General features: G+C 37.6%; 1 protein-coding gene across 2 annotated transcripts; it reads left to right on the forward strand.

Moving 5' to 3' along the window:
• The first annotated feature begins 3,852 nt into the window (after positions 1 to 3,852).
• LOC112023401 (TOM1-like protein 6) lies at positions 3,853 to 9,986 on the forward strand. 2 transcript variants are annotated; one of them, XM_065778108.1, is made up of 10 exons: positions 3,853 to 4,241; positions 4,989 to 5,067; positions 5,229 to 5,327; positions 6,503 to 6,616; positions 7,143 to 7,306; positions 7,441 to 7,522; positions 7,615 to 7,700; positions 7,872 to 8,165; positions 8,335 to 8,912; positions 8,955 to 9,986. In XM_065778108.1, exons 1-10 carry the CDS (start codon positions 4,123 to 4,125, stop codon positions 9,416 to 9,418), a joined length of 2,079 nt encoding a protein of 692 aa, XP_065634180.1. In that variant the 5' UTR covers positions 3,853 to 4,122; the 3' UTR covers positions 9,419 to 9,986. The 2 variants fall into 2 exon arrangements, with proteins under 2 accessions (XP_065634180.1, XP_023911775.2); XM_024056007.2 differs by having other exon boundaries at positions 3,855 to 4,241; positions 8,335 to 9,986.
• The last annotated feature ends 7,858 nt before the right edge of the window (positions 9,987 to 17,844 follow it).

A 17,844-nucleotide genomic window follows, 5' to 3' on the forward strand; every position in this document is an offset into this window, starting at 1 on the left:
AAAATTAACTAGCAAAAAAGAAGATACAATTATGGATAAAGTGAGCTCTAGAGTTAGATATATTTAAGAGATTTTTTACAATTAGGTAAATTGTTCATCAGCGTGGCCAGTCGAGTATTTTGAAGTTTTTCACTATAACAAAGTAAATGATGCCAATAAATTCAAAACTAATGGTGTTGTTGTTGGTGTGGATATTGGATTGATTACATGTTGGGGAGTTTTCTATCAATCAGTGTGCTCGATTCGGTTAGTTTGGACTTTGAAATAAACACAATTTAATCAGAGATAAATGCAACCTCAAATATGCCTAACAATCTATCATCCAATGACCTGATCTGCCTCCTTGTAATTTTCGTTTTTTGTAAAATAAATAAATAAATAAATAATTGTGATGAAACAAACGAAATTTAAAATCACTAATAAGAATAATTAGCATAGATATTTTTGATTCAAAACATACTAATCAATAACAATAGAGAAAAATAGTTTAACTTTGAGAAAGTGAAAAGCTATCACTATTAGTGGCAAAGTTAATCCACAAAAAGAGAGAAACTTTTAAGTGATTGAAAACCTTATAAATGCTTGTGGGGTGTGGGGGGTAGCGGCCGAGATTCAAGTTTTCAGAAAAGAGTTTTACACACATATACACTTAGATTAGGCTAGAGTAAAAATTCTATCTTGTAAAAAAAAAAAAAAAACCTTATAAATGTGGCAATAATAACTACGAAGAATAGAAGAAAGGAAAGAGTTATGGTGGGAGCAAGATACAATGTTTGGAGAGTGGAAAAATAGAACAAAAAAATCTTTTATTTATTAATTGGGTCATGTTATTGGTTAACATTCCCCTCATTAATGTTATCCTCACAAAATAAAGTCATTCTAAATTCAAATGAAATGCTTTCTCCCTATAATGTTGTGAAACTGTTGTTGTAAAGTTGTGATTTATAACTATGTTTTATGTTGGCTTTATTTCATGACAAAAAGTGTTGTATTTGCATTATTTTGTTCCTTATATTTTGTGGGATTTTATTGTATTGGATTTAGTATTAAATTGGTGAAAAATCGAGCATGTATTGGATGAACAAGTAGATTTCACGAGTGTCTCGCGAGAAGCCTACGCACAAAAGAGCCACGTGAGAAGCACATGCTGGAAACTGAAGAGTCATGCCAGGCTGTCGATTTTGCGAGTGTCTCGAGGGTAAGGCCTTCCCGCAAAATACTCGGAAAACGTTCTGCCTAAAGGATTTTTAAGCGTGACTTTCTTACCTTTCACCCATACTATATATACCCGCATTATCTCAAAAGTATGAAAGGTCATTCAGAGAAAAAAAAAACTCTAGAAAGGTTTTTTATAACACAACATACCTATCATTTAGAAAGAGAGCTACTCATTCTTAGTGAAAAATCATTGTAGTCTCTTCTCCTTCCCTCTCCCATTGTCATACCTTAAGAGAATATTTGTACCCAAATACAACATACATCTTTTCAGAGTGTAGAGAGTATTTTAGAGTTTGGGAAGCTTTGGGGATTTGCCAAAAGAAGCTGGTGAGGCTTGGCGGATGCAATTGGGCGTAGTGCGGGATCCGAAGAGCTAGAAAAGATAAGGCTCCGAGAATTCAATTAGTAGCAAGAGGTTGGAGAGCTCAAGTACATTGGGTAAACTAGGTTTGGAAGGTCTTTTGTTATTCGTGTACTTCAACTTTATTCTCTAGTGAATCAATTTCAATTTGGAAGGTTACGAAAATGTTTTTTGCCGAGTTCTTTGGTTTCCTCTTTGATGACACGTCTTGGTGTTATCTTATATTTGCATCTCTCTTCTCTTATTCTTATGTTTTACTTTTATTGTTAATTGTTCACGTGTATGCACTAAAGTACATCTGGTGATTGCGCTTAATTACTTTTGTTTCGTACTTAGATAAATTAGAGTAAAAGCAATTAAGCCATAATTTTTTATTGGGAGTCTAAACAAACTCTTATGTTTTCACACAAATCCGAGTTTTCAGTTGTAAATATAACATTTCTTTATATAAATACGTTGGCAAATCTAGTTTTAGTCTATATTTAAAAGAGAGGTTTAGCTTACCTCTAGTAGCTTTTCAATGAAACATTTAGTTAGTTTCTTATTGAAATAGAATGATGTGGTAGTGAGTTTTAATCTCCACTAAAAGTTTAGTTAGTGGATGATATGACACTTTCTCATTAAAACAAAATTAGATGTTTAGTTAAAAAACTACTAGAGATAAGCTAGACCCTTAAAAGATGAGCATTACATTCACGGCATTTTTACAGCAAATCTTAGGTTTCAGTATTATATTTGGTTCACATTTGAATCCATCACTGACATTACCTTTTACCTATCACTAATAAATTGCCACATAAATTTTGTTGTTAAATTATTGTAAAAATATTGTATCCCTATCATTTCTCTATTTAAAATCTTAAACTAACGGTTGGTTTTCTACATTTTCCTTTGACCAATGAATGAATGAAGCCTACTTTGTTGTCCAAACTCTTAAATTTCTTGATAAGGTTCAATCATGTGATTTTTATTGAAGTGTTTATTTTTGAACAATTTATCTAACTCTTTACTGGATAAAAGCTAAATAAAATAAGTTAGTTGATTTTTTGATGTGATAAAAGAGTAGAGTGGGCCCACAATAAGCAAAAAGAATTTAACATTTTATACAAAACCATAGATTGGGACCCATAAACAGTTAATCGGACTTGATTTTTTTACCCCCAAAAAAAAAAAAGTGACCTGCAACCAGCTTAGGCTTATGCAGCAGCAGGCTACCAAAAGCAAAGAAAAAAAAAAAAAAAAAAAGCTTCTTTTTATGGGATTCAAGATCTAAATGCATTTCGACAAATGCAATACAAAAATTGTTATATTTCATTGACAATAATTAATTGTACATATGTTGCAATCATGTGATTTTTATACAAAATAGCAATTAGATTCAAACATATTATTTATTTATTTATTTATCAATATATTCAAAACAACACTAATAGACTTCATATAAAATTTTTCTTTTTTTAAAATATAAAAAGTGATTTCACAGTTTTTTATTATTAGACTATTATGCTCTTTCATTGTTTTTTTTTAAATTATAAAAGATTATAAATTTTTTTCCATTTCATTGATTAATTATACTTATTAGACAATAAAATATCAAAAAAGTTTTTTTTTTTTAAGCCAAATATACTTTCCTCCAATTCTCACCACTCTCCCCAAACTTAAATATAAATAATAAATAAATAAATAAAACCAACAACATTATACTCAGTTTTGAATCCAACTACTCCCTACTCTCTACGCACAACAAAGGACCATAAAGGCATAAATAAAACTACTTTTTTTTCCTTAAGCCACGTAGCATCAAAATTGATGACCTGCAAGTGGGTTATGTTACCTATGTTTTTTTTTTTTTTTAGATGGGTGTTACCTATGTTTTTCAAAGCAACTACGTAGACTCATGTTGCATCTTCTCTATTATTTTATTAAAAAACTTTCACCTACACAAATTTATTGATTTAACAAAATTTCATTTTATCGTAATTCAACTCAATTATTTTAAATAAATAAAATTTTTTTAGTCTTTTAATAAAATAGTAAACCCAAATCATAAGTATCCTAGGTGTGACCACACAACCTTAAAATAAAATAAATAAATAAAACTAAAACTAAAAGACTGTGACAAACTTTTTTATTTTTTATGCAAAAAACTGTGACACACTGACACAGAATAAAATTTTGCTCTTTCTCGAAGCTTTGGAATATAGAACAATAAAAAGTCTCTTTTTTTTTTTTTTAATTACTAAAAAAAAAACAGAATTCGCGGGATAGAAAGACAAAAAAAAGTTTCACCCAAAAAAAAAATATAAATATTAAATCAAAAATTTAGCGATGAGAGCAAAGAACAGAAAGGAGGAACAAAATTCCCAAAATTATGAAGCTCCAGGAAGATAATAGTGAAACCTAGAAAGGGCTTTTGAATTTTCAATTTTCAATTTTCTCGAGAAACAAACAAGGAAGAAAGGAAGAAAAGAAGCTTAAAGCTTAAAGCTTTTTTTTTTTTTTTTCTGTGTGTGCGCGTGTTTTAGAGAGAGAGAGAGAGAGAGATGGCGTCGTCTTCGTCATCGGCAACAGTGGCAGTGGAAAAAGCGACGAGCGATCTTCTGATGAGTCCTGATTGGACTATGAACATCGATATATGCGATTCCGTCAACTCACATCAATGGTAATTTTCTCTCTCTGTGTGTCTCTTTGGTGTTTGGGAGGGTTGACTTTGACGGTTGATGGAGTCTAGGGTTTCTGTTTGATCGAAAGTTTGGTTCTTTGGATGTATCTTTGTGTTTGTACATGCAATTTTCTCATATTCCTTTTTTTTTTTTTATTGTTTTTATTTTTTTTTTTTAATTTTTGAAAGATTTTTTACTTAATTACTTTTTGTTAATATGATATCGATATAGTCTCTTGTTTAGAATTTAATTTGGATTACTTGCTACAATTTATGATTTTGAAAAAGATTTTTTTTTTTTTGGCTTCAATTTATGTTTGTGATAGAAATTGCAGAGCCAAGAAAAGTGAAAGGTATTAATTTTATGATTGGTTTTTGGGTTTTCAATTAGTCACTTGTATTAATCAGAGAAAGGGATTATGGTAGGTGGGAATTTTTTGTGGTATAAATAGGTTTTTTTTTTTTTTTTTTTTTTTTTTTTTTAAGCTATAGTTAGTTGAAGGGTCATGATAAAGTTGCAAACTTCACTGAGAAATTTCTGCACAAGATTAATTGCGTAGAGAAGGAAAAAAAAAGAAAGAACGTCTTTTCTGTTTTGGCAAAATTGTGTTCATAATTAAATTTCTTTGAAATAAGCGGGTCGTGTAAAGTTTGTGGGGGATAATTTCTGGGTGTTTTTATTTGGTTAAAGTGAATTAAAAGTTATGCTGGTATATTGAAATGATGGGTATGTGTTTAATTTCTCAGGCAAGCAAAAGATGTTGTGAAAGCTGTGAAGAAAAGATTGCAGAATAGGAACTCCCAAGTTCAACTACTCTCTTTGACGGTATTTTGTTTTGGGAACCTTTATCTTTTACTTTTGATTCATCCGAAAGTGTTATCTGAGTCAAAACTGTAAATTTCTACTACTATTTATTTTTGGGAGGGTGGGGGGTATGCAGAGAATCTATTAATGGGATTAATTGTGTAAATCTAAAACTTTTGTAGCTCTTGGAGACGATGGTGAAGAACTGTGGTGATTATGTCCATTTTCAAATTGCTGAGAAGAAAATACTGGAGGAGATGATCAAAATTGTCAGGAAGAAGGTGAGTCTAATACATGTTAACAGAATAGATGGCCTGTGGATTTCATGCAATCAGTTACTTGCTGCAACTGGTTTGAAGAGGTCATTTTGTGCTAGGAAGAAAACATTTGAAAGGAACCTAGATATGGTGTTATGGATATTTGTGTATGTGCATGTTAGAGCACTTATAGTGGGAAACTGATGGGATCAGATAAGTAATAGCCAACCATGATAGGTAAGTAACTTGTGTTGCGTGTGTAAGGGTTTAACCATGGACTCTGGTGGATAGGATATTCTTAAGTTATATGACTTGTTGAAATTTATTTTTATTTTTGGAAAATTGTCATCTGCGGTTTTTCCTGAGTGCAAAATATATGTTAAATAGGTTTGTTGGGTTATTAGTTGGTCCTTTTTGCTTAACAATTCGAGCCAAATTATAAGTAATCAAAGTGAGTAGTTCGATGAACTTGATTTGGAACTCCTACACTGTGTCTGTGGGGGTTAATTTGAAGCGATCGTTGTTATCTAGAACATTTGGACATTATATTTACATACTTACAGTATGTTAACATAAGGGTGGTAACTCTAAAGTCTGGGCCACCTGAACTAGGAGGCTGAGGTCATTTGATTAGTGCAATCACTGTCCAATGATCATGTGGCTTGATGGGAAAGAACCTTCCATTTGGTGAATGTTTTTGATTGCCCATAAAACATTAATGTTTATTGAAACCTGAGGTAAACTCAACTTTACTAAACTTACGTTTGAAATTTGTGTTTGGTGAAATACATTTGTCATTACATGGTATAATCTGATTATATGCTTCTGCCTGTGCTTTAAAAGAAGATTTTTTCTTTTTTATCTTTGTAATGTGTATGTAGGATATGTTGAGGCCCCTTTAGTTTTTATTCAGGAATTTTAGTCATTAAAAATTTTCTCTTGGTAATGCGATAATTTGTGGCAGACACTGACTAGTCTGTTGAGGATTCGTAGCCAACCTCTAAATTTCAGGATTAAGACTTGGCTGTTATGGGTTTTTTTTGCTCCTTTTGATAGTTCTTTCTGTTATACTGATTCTGTCTTAGTGTAGAAGACACATCGATGGATCCTTGTTGTTGCTGGTGTTGATACTATTGTCGTCATCATTATCGGGTTTTATTTTTTTGGGTGATAAGTACTTATGTGGATGGATTTTGCAGGCAGATATGCAGGTGAGGGACAAAATTTTGGGATTGCTGGACTCTTGGCAAGAAGCCTTTGGGGGCCCGGGAGGAAAATATCCTCAGTACTACCACGCATATGAGGAACTAAGGGTAAGCCCATAGCTACCTAGACTCCACTATTTTGCTTAATGATCCTTTCCTGCATGGCTGGATTTATCTTTAGATTTGACTTATTTTCAAGCTATTACAGCAATTGATCGTAGGCTAATAGCTCTTATCACATCTCATAGTGCCTTCTAGTAGATAGCAATTTCAGGGGATGTCGCATTAGGTCAACCACATCTCATAGATTTTTATGTGAAAAACTACTTCAATTTATGATTTATATCAGGTTGGGATTAAGTCTTGAGTTGAATTTATGAGCATTTTCATTAGTAATATATACCTTACGAATCTAGAAATGCATATAAGATTGATCTCTATAACTGCACCTATTCTGTTAAGACATTGACCTCAAAAGTGTCCTGGCTCCTTGATGAGCCTACTTACTACTATTCCATTTATTCCTTTTAGGTTAAACAATTGTTTACATGCTTGTTAAAGAAAAATAAAGTTCTGTGCATGCAGTAAACGAAAAGGAAATATTAAATAAAGTTTTGTGTTTTATGAATGGCAGCGATCCGGAGTAGAATTTCCCAAGCGTTCTTTAGATGCAGCTCCTATATTTACACCACCTGTAACACATCCAACCCTGAGAAACACTCAAGCAGGATATGGAATGCCTAGCAATTCTTCAAGAAGGCTTGATGAAACAATGGCAACAGAAATAGAAAGTTTGAGGTGAGGGTTTAACTTTTTGTGTGCACACCCTGTCCCTTATTGCTGCTGCTTTCTGCTTTCTTCTTTTCTGGGTTTTGGTCAAAGATTGTTATGTGCCACTTGATAATCTGATTGATTTTTCATAATTATATTAGTTTGTCAAGTATGGATTCTATGTGGAATGTTATGGAGCTTTTAAGTGACATGCTGCAAGCTGTAAACCCCAGTGACCGTGAGGTATGTTAATTGGTGGTTTAATTATTTCCTTAGTGCAAATTATTAAGTAAATATTGTAGGATTATTACCTGATTTTCTGTTTGTGTATATAGGCCGTAAAAGATGAAATTATAGTTGATCTTGTCAACCGTTGTCGTTCCAACCAGAAAAAATTGATGCAGATGCTTACCACGACTGGGTTAGTTCCCCCCAGACTTCCCTCATAAAGGCATAACTAGGTTTTTGCAAAGACATGAACCACTGTAGTTTGTTTTATCATGTGTGCAGTCCCTGTATGCCTGTGCATTTTGCTCTGAGCATTTTCAGGCTTTTTTAGAATTGCTCACATTGACTTTTGTTTACGTGGCAGGGACGAGGAACTTCTTGGCCGGGGTCTTGAATTAAATGACATTTTACAAGGTTTGCTTGCAAAACATGATGCTATAGCTTCTGGATCCCCCTTGCCAGCTTTACTTACAAATTCCAGTCCCCAACCAACTGAAGTAAGTGCCTCCAGTCCTAAACCAAGTGAAGTAGTAAGCTCTAGTCCAAGAGACTCTAGCACAACATCTAATACTACACAACCAGTTCTCGCTGTTACAAAGGCCCAGAAGATTTATGAAGAGGAGGAAGAGGAAGATGAATTTGCCCAGCTAGCTCGAAGGTTGCTCTTAACTCTTTTTTTTTTTTTTTTTTTTACCTCCCAGGGATCATAAGAGTGTCACTTTTTAAGCAGGTGTTTAGCATGCATGCATATTGTATTTGTTTCTGTAGGTCAAATTTAATTTGGTGTAGTTTGGTTCATAATTGGTTGACTTGTTCTTTCAATGCAGGCATTCAAAAACACAGCCCAAGCCTTTTCAAAGCAATGGAACCTCTTCCCCTGAAGGTCCATCAACAACTTCATCAATCTCTTCAGCCTCAACCTCTGTCCCGGGTAATGCATTGGCCTTGCCTGATCCACCTGCACCAGTTAGGACTACAAAAGAGCAGGACATGATTGACCTTCTGAGTATCACCTTGTCGACAACATATGCCTCCCCCCATACTCCCCACACTCCACCTGCCTCTAACCCAAACATGCATCAGGTGCCTGTTTCCCCCAGTGCCCAAGGGTATTCCTATGCTACCCAGACTGATCCCAGAAATCAAGGGCAGGTAACCAACAATAGTTATGTTGTTCCTTGGGCCCAGCCACAACCACAACCACAACCACAACCACAACCACAACCGCAGTCTCAGTTTCAACCTCAAAGCTTTCAACAAGTTCAACATCAACAGCCACGACAGTTACAACCTCAGATCTTTCAACAAGCTCAACATCAACCACAACCTCAGTTACAACCTCAAAGCTTTCAACAAGTTCAACCTCGACCTCAGTTACAATCTCAGAGCTTTCAACAAGTTCAACCTCGACCTCAGTTACAATCTCAAAACTTTCAACAAGTTCAACCTCAACCTCAACCTCAGTTACAACCTCAAAGCTTTCAACAAGTTCAACCTCAACCCCAGCCACAAATGCAACACCAATATCCTCAATATTCGTCTGGCTATCCTCCTCCACCCTGGGCTCCAAACCCTGGCTATTCCAATCAGAATCATTTATCTACCACTAATATGCTTTCAAATCCACGGGCCAATACAGCTGCAGCGTACACACCCATGCAAGGAACGAGACCAAGCTTGCAGCACTATAACTCATTCCCCGTAAGAGGAAGCAATGGGTCAGCTATGAATGGAGATCCACGGGTGAGTCCAGGACCTAGGAACCCTGCCCCAGCAGCTGCACCAAAGCCCTTTATTCCTTCGTACAGATTGTTTGAAGATCTTAATGTTTTTGGCAATGTCACGAGTGGCAGCACATCATCAAGCCTGTCAGGAGCTTCTGGCCAAAGTATGGTTGGCGGAAGGAAGTGAAATGATTATGGTACAGCTTTCAGAACAGGGATCCATCCATGTGAATATGGTGTATATCGGAATCAGTACCTTCGAGTTCACAATGTATTTAAAGTTCTTTAGACACACAATCCTAAGTTTTACGATTGTCATTGATAATCAATATTGGTGTGTAGGTTGCAACTCTGATTGCCAACAAAAAAAAAAAAATGTAACATTCTTTTCCAGCCCATGCGTTGTATTTTGTTTGCTGTTGCTTTCCCTGGCCCTCTTAATCAAGGTTTCAATAGAAGCTTATATGGATCATTGAATTAGAATGGTGGATCCAAATTACCTTTATATCGCAAAATACTATTTTGCGTATTTGTATCTGCCTATTGTATATAAATTAGAGGCAACTGTCATTACCCATATCCTCCCCCTTTTCCTCTCATAAATAAATTGGTGAAAGCAGCATTGGGTCCTGGACATATGGCCCATAATTATGTGGGGTGTTTTAACCGCCCCTGATGGTCTTTGTACTGTTACTTGGCTAATAAAACTTTCTGATTTTTCTCGCCATCAAGCATGGTTTAGCTTGAGGTATACATTTTCCAGTCTCTTTTAGCCACAGCTTTCCAAGTTTCAAAATTTTAATCCTACAAACTGTTAAAGTCTCATAATCAAAGATCAGATGCCTGGCTGAATTTAAAAAGGAAAATCCTTAAAATTTGCTAATTTGAAAGATGATGCATTCAAGTGAAATTGAGGATATTTTCTCGGCTAAAATCACTCTCCTCGTCAAGTTGTAAGGACACAAATATGTAGTGGACATTCTTGTGTACTCTCTCTCTCTCTCTCTCTCTCCTCTCTCTCTCTCTCTACATATATATATATATTAAAAGTTGAATCTCAAACATGGATGCATTTTAAGATGAGAAAGGAACAATTCGTTTCTCAAAGCGCACTACAATGACGTGATAATTTCCTACATTTAATTGGTATTATATGAACATAAATATATTTGCCATATAACATTAATACTACTTCCGTCCAAATTTGTTTGTCTTGTTTGAAAAGTCAAATTTTTTAAGGGAACGTCATTTATTGTCTTGTCTACCTTATAAAAATGTATAAGTTTACAAAACTACCATTAAATAAATAAATAAATAAATAAACTTAAATGGGAAAAATTCATTAAATCAGGAGTGTTTTTTTTTTTTTAATTGGTTGTCACTAAGATTCGACTCTGGTACTCCATTGGCTTTTGAAAACTAGAAACTAGAAACAACATTTTGCTATTCATTTTCCTTCACAGATTGATTTTAAATAACACTTCTAATTTTCTATTTATTTTGGGTTGCCAAACAAATTTTCTTATTTCAAAAATAGAAAACTATTTTTGGAAACAGAAAATAGGGAAAAAAGAGTTATATATATATATATATATGACAAAACTTAGGTACATTATTTTAGCTACTATTCCTTAGGTTCCCTTCTTAAGATTTAGTCATGTGGCTACTCAACTAAAACATACACTTTCATTTCATGAGGAAAAAAAAAAAAAAAATTACATGACAAAATCTTAAGAACATTGCCTAGTTGGACTTATGGTAGAGACATAATTCAAATTAATGATGTATACTGGCCCATAATTACTAAAAGATAATATAAGTCTAACAAATTTTATTTTGTAAAACTATTACAATTTTATATATATATATATATATATATTGGGGTTATACAATGTGTAGATTGCAATTTTATATTTAATTAATTAATTATTTTTAGTGGTAATCCAAAACAATACACCTGTACGGTGTGCGGCTACAGGCCCACTGGGCTCTCCCAAGCCCACATAAACCCGGATAATACCTTGCCCAATCCCAATCTCGTGACTAGCCCACTATCCCTCCTCTCGGTATAAGGTGGTCGGTGGGTATCCCTGCATTGTTCGGCAATATGTCGGCAACATGGGAATGCCTTAGGGAATTACACTGCCGAATAATATTTGGAGGCTAGCACCAGTTCCAACGATTTCAGCTCCATTTCCGATCCGTATATTCCTTGTCAGGAATAATCAGTTTCCCTAAGGCATTTTTTTATTGGTGACGAAACATTTTCGACACCAATACATTCTGTGATGGAGCTTAGGTGACGAATGCTGTTTCGTCACCATATGTATTTGGTGACAAAATAAGGACATATTGTGACAAAAGGTTTCGTCACCATAGCCCACTTTTGTTGTAGTGAGCCCAAACCCACATGAACCTGGATAATACCTTGCCTAATTCCAATCTCGTGACTGGTCCACTGTCCTTCCGCTTGGTATAAGGTGGTCGATGGGTATCCCTGTATTGTTCGGCAATATGTCGGCAGCACGGGAATGCCTTAGGGAATTACGTTGCGAATAATATTTGGAGGCTAGCACCAATTCCAACAATTTTAGCTCCATTTTGATGGTGCATATTCCTTGTTAGGAATAATCAGTTTGGGCCCCTCCCACACGAATGGGATCAGGGGGTAATGATGATCTTTCCACTATCCTAAATCTATAAATAAGAGGAAGGGCAACAGAAAGAGGTTGGATAATTTTGGGTGAGAGAAGAGAGAGGTGAAGAGAGCATACAGATAAGTAGTAAAGCGTAGGTAGTGTTGCACGGTTGAGGCCTATTCTTGAGACTCGCTGAGAGCTACCCATAGTAAGAAACCCAATACCCAGGTTACAAGTAAATTATGAGCCCAAACAAGAAGCCCAATTAAAGGGAGGAGGTTTGGGTACGCACAATTGGCGTCGTCTGTGGGAATCTCCTACACAACTGTAGTGTTGTCGAGGTTCAAGTAGTGACAATGTCTGACCATCGTTCAGGGAGTTACATTGTGAGTAGGTCTAGAGGATCTTCTCAGAGTTCAAGTTGGCGCGAAAGGAGGTACAAGAGGAATGAGGATCGAAGACGCGAATAAGATGGGGAACATTCTAGCTCTGTGGAGGGATCATCCCAGACATACCGATCAATATTTGATATTTCTAATCATGAATATTGTGATAGGAGGGATGAGGAGCTGGAACGCTTACATAGATTGGTGAGGGACTTGGAGTTAGAAGCACGAGGTAGACGTCGATAAAGAAACTATGATGAGTGGGCCAGGGAATCTGCGAGTGTGGGGCGTAGTTATGGGGAAGCATCCCATCAATCTGGTTCTCATTAGTCTAGGGATCAATCTTGGGGCTACGCTAACCGAGATTCAGAATCACATGAAAGGCAAAGGCCTCGGAATGCTGTAATGGACGCCATGAGTCAAGCTTTACGCAAAGCAACTCGATCTCCGTTCTCGGAAGAGATAGAGCAAGCACCAATGCCGAGCAGATTTACAAGACCCCATTTTATTTCCTATGATGGGAAGACTGACCCGATTGAACAAGCCATTATATTCAAATGATGTCTCTGCATAGTTAGAATGATGCGTTGATGAGCAAAGTGTTTCCTTCTAGTCTTAGGCTTTAAGGTGGTTTAATGGGTTAAGGAAGGGATTGATCCGTAATTTCAGAGAGTTGATTCAGGAGTTCGGGGTCCGGTTTATGATATGTAGCCAAATACTGCAGCTAGTGAATGCACTATTATCTATGAAGATGGGGGTTGGGGAAACTTTCGGAGCTACATCAGTCGGTATTGGGAATTATACAATGAGATCAGATGGGGTAATGAGAAGATCACTGCAAGTACTTTTAGGTTGGGCTTGCCCGAAGATTCTAAGTTGCGAGAGTCTTTGACCAGGAGGCCTCTCGAGGATATGAGACAACTTATGAGGCGTATAGAGGAGTATAAAAGTTTAAAGGATGACTAACAGCAGAGTAAGAGGAAGGCACCAGCCACAATGCCGTATTTGAAGGAGTCTCGGTAAGGAGGTTTTTAGCTGAGATCCAGAGGGGGTTTGAGGATTCAAGAGCCCGATGACTGAGCAGGGGAAGTGAAGGTGATGTTTATAGGAGCTTGTACATAAGATTCTAGAGTGGATAAAGAATGAGTCATACTCCGGTAGCCAAGCAAGATGAAGGGTGATCCGTCTAGAAGAAACCAAAATTGGTATTGTACTTATCATCGGGATAAAGGGCATACCACCGAGCAGTGTAGGATTTTGAAGGATCATTTAGAATAGTTGGCGAGGTTTGGAAATTTGAAGGAGTTTGTCATAGAGCCCAAGGGTGGGGAAATTGGGCAAAATACAAGACCTTGGGTAATATTCTCCCACCTCCATTGGGTGTGATAGAGGTCATTCATGTTGCTTCGATGGGTACTTCGGTGACTTGAAGAAAAAGGGTGCTAACCGTAGTGCCAGTAGAGAGCCACCGAAAAGAACAACCCCCGAGAAAGAGGATGAGGTGTCTTCGGGAACCGATTATGTTTAATGATGCGGACTTGGAGGGAACATCTCAGCCTCATGATGATGCTCTAGTAGTCACCACTCAGATAAATGGTTTCATAGTGAAGAGAGTGTTAGTGGATCAAGGAAGTGGAGCCGAAGTAATGTACCCCGATCTGTTTAAGGGTTGGGTTTGAAGAATGAGGATTTGTCTAAGTACAATACGCCACTAGTAGGATTCGATGGTCAGATGGTCGTCTATGAGGGTCAGATCTCACTTCCCATGAATATGGAAGGGAATGAGGTAATGGTAACTTTCATAGTGGTTAGCTCATTTTCGTTGTATATGGCTATTTTCGGTAGCCATGGATTCATGCTTTGGGAGCAATCCATCCACTTTGCATGTTAAAGTCAAGTTCCATACCGAGCACGGTATTGCCACGATGAAGGGAAGTTAACAAGTTGCCTAGCTGTGCTTGGTCGCAGTCGTCAACAAGAAATCAAGCAGAAAAAGCGCTGAGGAGGTCCCTTTGTAGCAATTACAGAAGCACCGAGAGGACAAGGGGTTGGTAGTGCTAAGGATTTGATCAAAATAAGTATATTACCAAATAAGAACAGAAGTTTCCAAATAGGGGTAAGTATGCTCCATGAGGATAAAGGAAATTGTTGTTGCTGTTGGTGCAAAGTTTGGATGTTTTTGCCTAGACTTCGTATGAGGTGCCCGGAGTGGATTCGGAGTTCATAACTCACCAACTTAATATGGACTCGTCCTACCCATCGAAAAAGCAAAAGCCTAGAGGTTGGCAAGAGAGCATGTAGAGGTTGTTAGGCAGGAAGTAAAGAGGTTGAAAGAAGCATGAGCGATAAAAGAAGTCTATTTTCTGGTGGCTAGCTAATACGTGGTCGTGATAAAGAAAAACAGTAAATGGAGAGTGTATGTGGACTTCACCGAGCATGCTCAAAGATCCCTTTCCAATGCCAAAGATCGATTAGTTAGTGGATGCAACGTATGGATATCCAAGGATGAGTTTTTTGGACGCTTTTCAGGGTTATCATCAGATTGCCATGGCAACTAAAGACTAGGAAAAGACATTGTTTATCACTCCTAAGGCTAACTATCACTACACGGCGATGCCATTCGGCCTCAAAAATGTAGGGGCTACATATTAAAGGATGATGACCAGGATGTTTAGGGAGAGAATTGGTCATACTATGGAGGTATATATTGATGATATGGTAGTGAAAAGCAAAGAAGAGCATGGGCATGTTGCTGACCATAGTGATGTTTTTAAGTACTTAGGCGACATAAGTTGCTTCTTAATGCCGACAAGTGTGTCTTTGGAGTGGATGCTGGCAAGTTCTTGGGGTACATGATCACTCACCGAGGGATAGATGTGAATCCTGACCAAATCAGCACTATAGAACGCCTCAAGCCACCGAGTAACCCATAAGAGGCACAAATCCTGACTGGTATGTTGGCTGCACTAAACCGGTTTGTTTCAAAGTTTGCTGATCGGTGTTGTCCATTCTATCAATTGTTGAAGAAATGGAAGGGTTTTCAATGGACTTAGGAATGTGAAGAAGCTTTTTAGGATTTGAAGAAGTATTTAGTATGGGCACCAATATTGTCTGCTTCGAAGCCCCGTGAGGATTTATTATGTATCTGTCAGTGTCCGAGCACACCATAAATGCTGTATTGTTAAGGGACCAAGGCGCATAGCAGCCGGTTTATTACATCAGTAAGACCTTGGTTGATGCAAAGACAAGGTATTTGCCTCTAGAAAAGTTGGCCCTAACATTGGTACATGCCACAAGAAAGCTGTCCTATTATTTTCAAGCCTATATCGTTTATGTGCTAACTGAGTATCCATTGCAATCATTTTTAAAGAGATCTAACTTCAGAGCCGGATAGCCAAGTAAGGGACTAGCTTGGTTCGTTTGATATATGGTATAGGCTAGAAGTTCGGTTAAGGGCCAAGTTCTGGCTAATTTCGTAGCGGAGTTCTTCCCGAGAAGGGAAGTGGAAATGGTGTGCCATGTGGATGTTCGACCTTGGAAAGTATTTGTGGACGATGTGTCCAATGCGATGGAGCAGGGGCTGGGATTGTTATAATCACACCAGAAGGAATATGGATGGAGCATTCTTTTAGATTGGGTTTTAAAGCGTCTAACAATGAAGCCGAGTATGAAGTCCTACTCGTTGGTATGAGGGTTGTTCTTGGTCTGGGGGCACAAGAAGTAGAAGTATACTCGAATTCACGACTGGTTGTTAACAAAGTAGATGGTAGCTTTGAGGCCAAAGATTCACGGATGATTGAGTACTTACAGTTGGTAAAACAAACCATAAGCCCGTTTCAGAAGGTAAGGGTGATTCAAATTGCTCGGGGACAAAATGGGCATGTGGATTCTTTGGCCACCTTGGCCTCATCGTTAACTGAGGAAGTACCCCGGTTAATCAAGGTGGAAGTTAAAACGGAACCCAGCATAGATACCAAGGTGAACGTCTTAAGTGTGAGAGTGTCTGAGCCGTGTTAAATGTATCCAATCATTGACTTTTTGGCCAAGGACCGTGCACCAGACAATAAGAAGGAAGCTGAAAGGATATGTAGAGCTGCTGCCCAATATTGGTTGTTTGAAGATTGAAGACTATATTAGAGATCTTTCGGAAGGCTATACTTGTTGTGCCTTCACCCCAGTAAAGTTGAGGAACTACTTGTTGAATTACACGAAGAGGTGTGTGGCAGTCATGTAGGAGGACGATCCTTGGCTCATCAAGCAATGACTCAAAGGTTTTAGTGGCCTCAGATGCAGAAAGATGCTGCTAAGTATATACAAAAGTGTGAACATTGTCAAAGGCATGCCCCGTTGATCCATCAACTTGTGGGAAGCTTGAATCCGATTAGCAACCCTTGGCCATTTGCATAGTGAGGGCTAAATATCATCGATCCATTTTTCTAAGCTACTGGAAATCGAAGATTTGTATTAGTAGCAGTGGACTATTTTACTAAGTGGGTTGAGACCGAGGTGCTGGCCAATATAAGGGATGTGGATGTGAAGAAATTCGTATGGAATAACATATTGACCCGATTTAGAGTGCCAAAATCTCTTTTATCAAATAAGGGCTTACGGTTTGATAGCAAGGATTTCATAAGTACTATAGTGATCTCGGCATTAAGAACAGGTACTCCACCTCGGCTTATCCTCAAAGCGACAATCAGGCCGAAGCCACGAACAAGGTGATCATGAACGAATTAAAGAAAAGGCTGGAAGGGACCAAGGGATGTTGGATTGAAGAGTTACCAAATGTTCTATGGGCCTACCGGACAACCCCGAGAAGGTCAATGGGTGAGACCCCTTACTCCCTAACATACGGAGCCGAGGCTGTAATTCCGGTGGAGATAAGCTTGTGCAGTGTGTGGGTGGATAGTTTATCAGCAATCAGTAATGCACGCCTAATGGTGGGTCAGTTAGACTTGTTAGAGGAAAAGCAAGAGGCAGCAGTGATTCGCCTAGCCAACTATCAACACAAGCTTGCCCAGCGATACAATCAGGGCGTAAAGGTAAGGGATTTTGTGGCTGGAGACCTTGTACTACACAAAGCCATAGGAAATGCCTGGGATGGCAATGCTGGGAAGCTTGCACTAAATTGGAAAGGACTGTACAAAGTCACCACCATAGCCGGCATAAGAGCGTACTACCTTGAAGACATGGAAGAGAGATCGCTTCCTCGGCCCTGGAATGTTTAGAACTTAAAGAAGTTTTATCATTAGCTGTATAAAGTCTGTGTTATAGATAGTGTAATAGAACTATTTATGAGATATTGTAAATAATGAGGTATATGTACAGTTTGTAAAGAGTTGTTGCCCCCCCCTTTCAGCTATCTAAAATTTCTAAGGACAAAAGCTTGGTTCGGTTCGATCCCGGTCACTGTCCAAGTTGAAACCTTACATGTAAAATTTCTAAGGACAAAAGCTTGGTTTGGTCCGATCCTGATCATTGACCAAGTGGAGACCTTACATCTAAATTTTTTTAAGGACAAAAGCTTGGTTCAGTTCGATCTCGGTCACCGATCAAATGGAAACCTTACATCTAAAATTTTTTTAAGG

This window comes from Quercus suber, unplaced genomic scaffold, assembly GCF_002906115.3.
Source record: "Quercus suber isolate HL8 unplaced genomic scaffold, Cork oak 2.0 scaffold_173, whole genome shotgun sequence".
In the NCBI taxonomy this organism is placed as follows: domain Eukaryota; kingdom Viridiplantae; phylum Streptophyta; class Magnoliopsida; order Fagales; family Fagaceae; genus Quercus; species Quercus suber.